Here is a 1748-nt window from a genome sequence, read left to right on the forward strand (position 1 = left end):
GAGGAGAGATAAGGACGATAGATGTTGGGTAGGAAAGATGGAGGAGAGATAAGGACGATAGATGTTTGATAGGAAAGAAGGAGGAGAGATAAGGATAGATGTTTGATGGGACAGAAAGAGGAGAGATAAGGACGATAGATGTTTGATGGGACAGAAAGAGCAAAGCACACCAGATCACCCGTGACCACCAGCATTGACTAGCAGCACATTCCCTCCATCGAGGGATGAGAAGACATCCCCCCTCCCCCCCCATCCCCCCTCAACAACTCACCATTGTCCCCCTCCTCCATCCAGCGCTGCCTCTGTCCCAGCAGACCGTCACAGTCCAGGTCCACGGTGCGAGTCGGGTACGTCACCCCGTCACCCAGACTGTACACAACAAGACACACAAAATATATATATATAGTTCTGTACACAACAAGACAGACATAATATATATATATAGTTCTGTACACAACAAGAGACACAAAATATATTAATATAGTTCTGTACACAACAAGAGACACAAAATATATATATATATAGTTCTGTACACAAGACAGACAAAATATATATATACAGTTCTGTACACAACAAGACAGACAAATAATATATATACAGTTCTGCCACCAGGTCAGATAGACCATCTCTCACAAAATGGACAAATTATTTCTTAACGGTGAATCTTGAGTTATTTTCAAAACCCCAAAACACAACTACTCAACATCTGTGATTTATACTTTAAACATCTGTGATTTATACTTTATACATCTGTGATTTATACTTTATACATCTGTGATTTATACTTTATACATCTGTGATTTATACTTTAGTACTTTCTACTTTTTACAATTTGAACTTGGAAAATTCCCCGATTGCTGCTTTGGTCAAATTAGAAGTACAGTTTTTTAAACATTTCCCCCTATCACACTGAAACACTATTCAGAAATGTTTCTTCAAGTGCAGTTATACTGACATGGCAGACTCCAACACCACTGGACATACTAGAAGACTGTCCCTACCATTTTAGGCCAAAAATATTCTGAAATTACGCAAAATGAGCCCAAAATTATGAAATCATGCGATTCTGTTAATTTTGACAAAGAATGATAAAAGAAAATAATCAGAAATTCTGAAGAAAAAAAAAAGATCAAATTTTGCTGAATTACGCAGGGGCATCAAACCACAGGGACAGATAGATGTGGGAAGATATAGAACTTGTCCATCAAAGCATACATCAAGTGCTGCGCTGTCCTTCACACAACAAGTGCACCCTTCCACCAACAACAACAACAACAAATTTCAATAAAGAAATGTTCCAAAAGTACTCAGCAGCACATGTACTTTACAATAACAACTAGAAGCTATCCCTGAACTGTTTGCTAAATTATAGAAACATGAATAACTGAAATCATTTTTAGAAACAACTGTTATGATTTTCCTAGGTGTAAAGGGCAACAGCAGTCAGTGAAAGCATGCATCAATCTTTTAACACCAAATTGTAGTAGTCAATTCCGTCCAGTAGCGGTGAGGACAGAGGACAGATCAGTCGCAGGAACACAATGCACAACAAGCAGCTTCTTTGAGAGGACACAAGGACACACAAGGACACAGTCCACATCGCGACACGGCGGCCTGTGTCGTAACACCCTCCATAACAGGGACAGGTAAATGTGGCGAACAAAGAATCTGAACTCCTCACTCAATCCAATCATCAAACTATGGTTGTGAACAAGTTTACCTGATCATTTCTCCCTCCTCTCACACCC

At 39.4% G+C, this 1748-nt stretch overlaps 1 protein-coding gene across 1 annotated transcript in view; it reads right to left on the bottom strand.

Moving 5' to 3' along the window:
* Nucleotides 1–1748, bottom strand: part of LOC101855524 (palmitoyltransferase ZDHHC15B) — a gene marked incomplete in the record, with an annotated part of 44143 nt that overhangs the window by 9708 nt on the left and 32687 nt on the right. The window contains 1 exon segment of the mRNA XM_013088359.2: nucleotides 272–369. Coding sequence (XP_012943813.1) covers nucleotides 272–369 — 98 coding nt within the window.

This window comes from Aplysia californica, unplaced genomic scaffold, assembly GCF_000002075.1.
Source record: "Aplysia californica isolate F4 #8 unplaced genomic scaffold, AplCal3.0 scaffold00728, whole genome shotgun sequence".
Lineage (NCBI taxonomy): Eukaryota > Metazoa > Mollusca > Gastropoda > Aplysiida > Aplysiidae > Aplysia > Aplysia californica.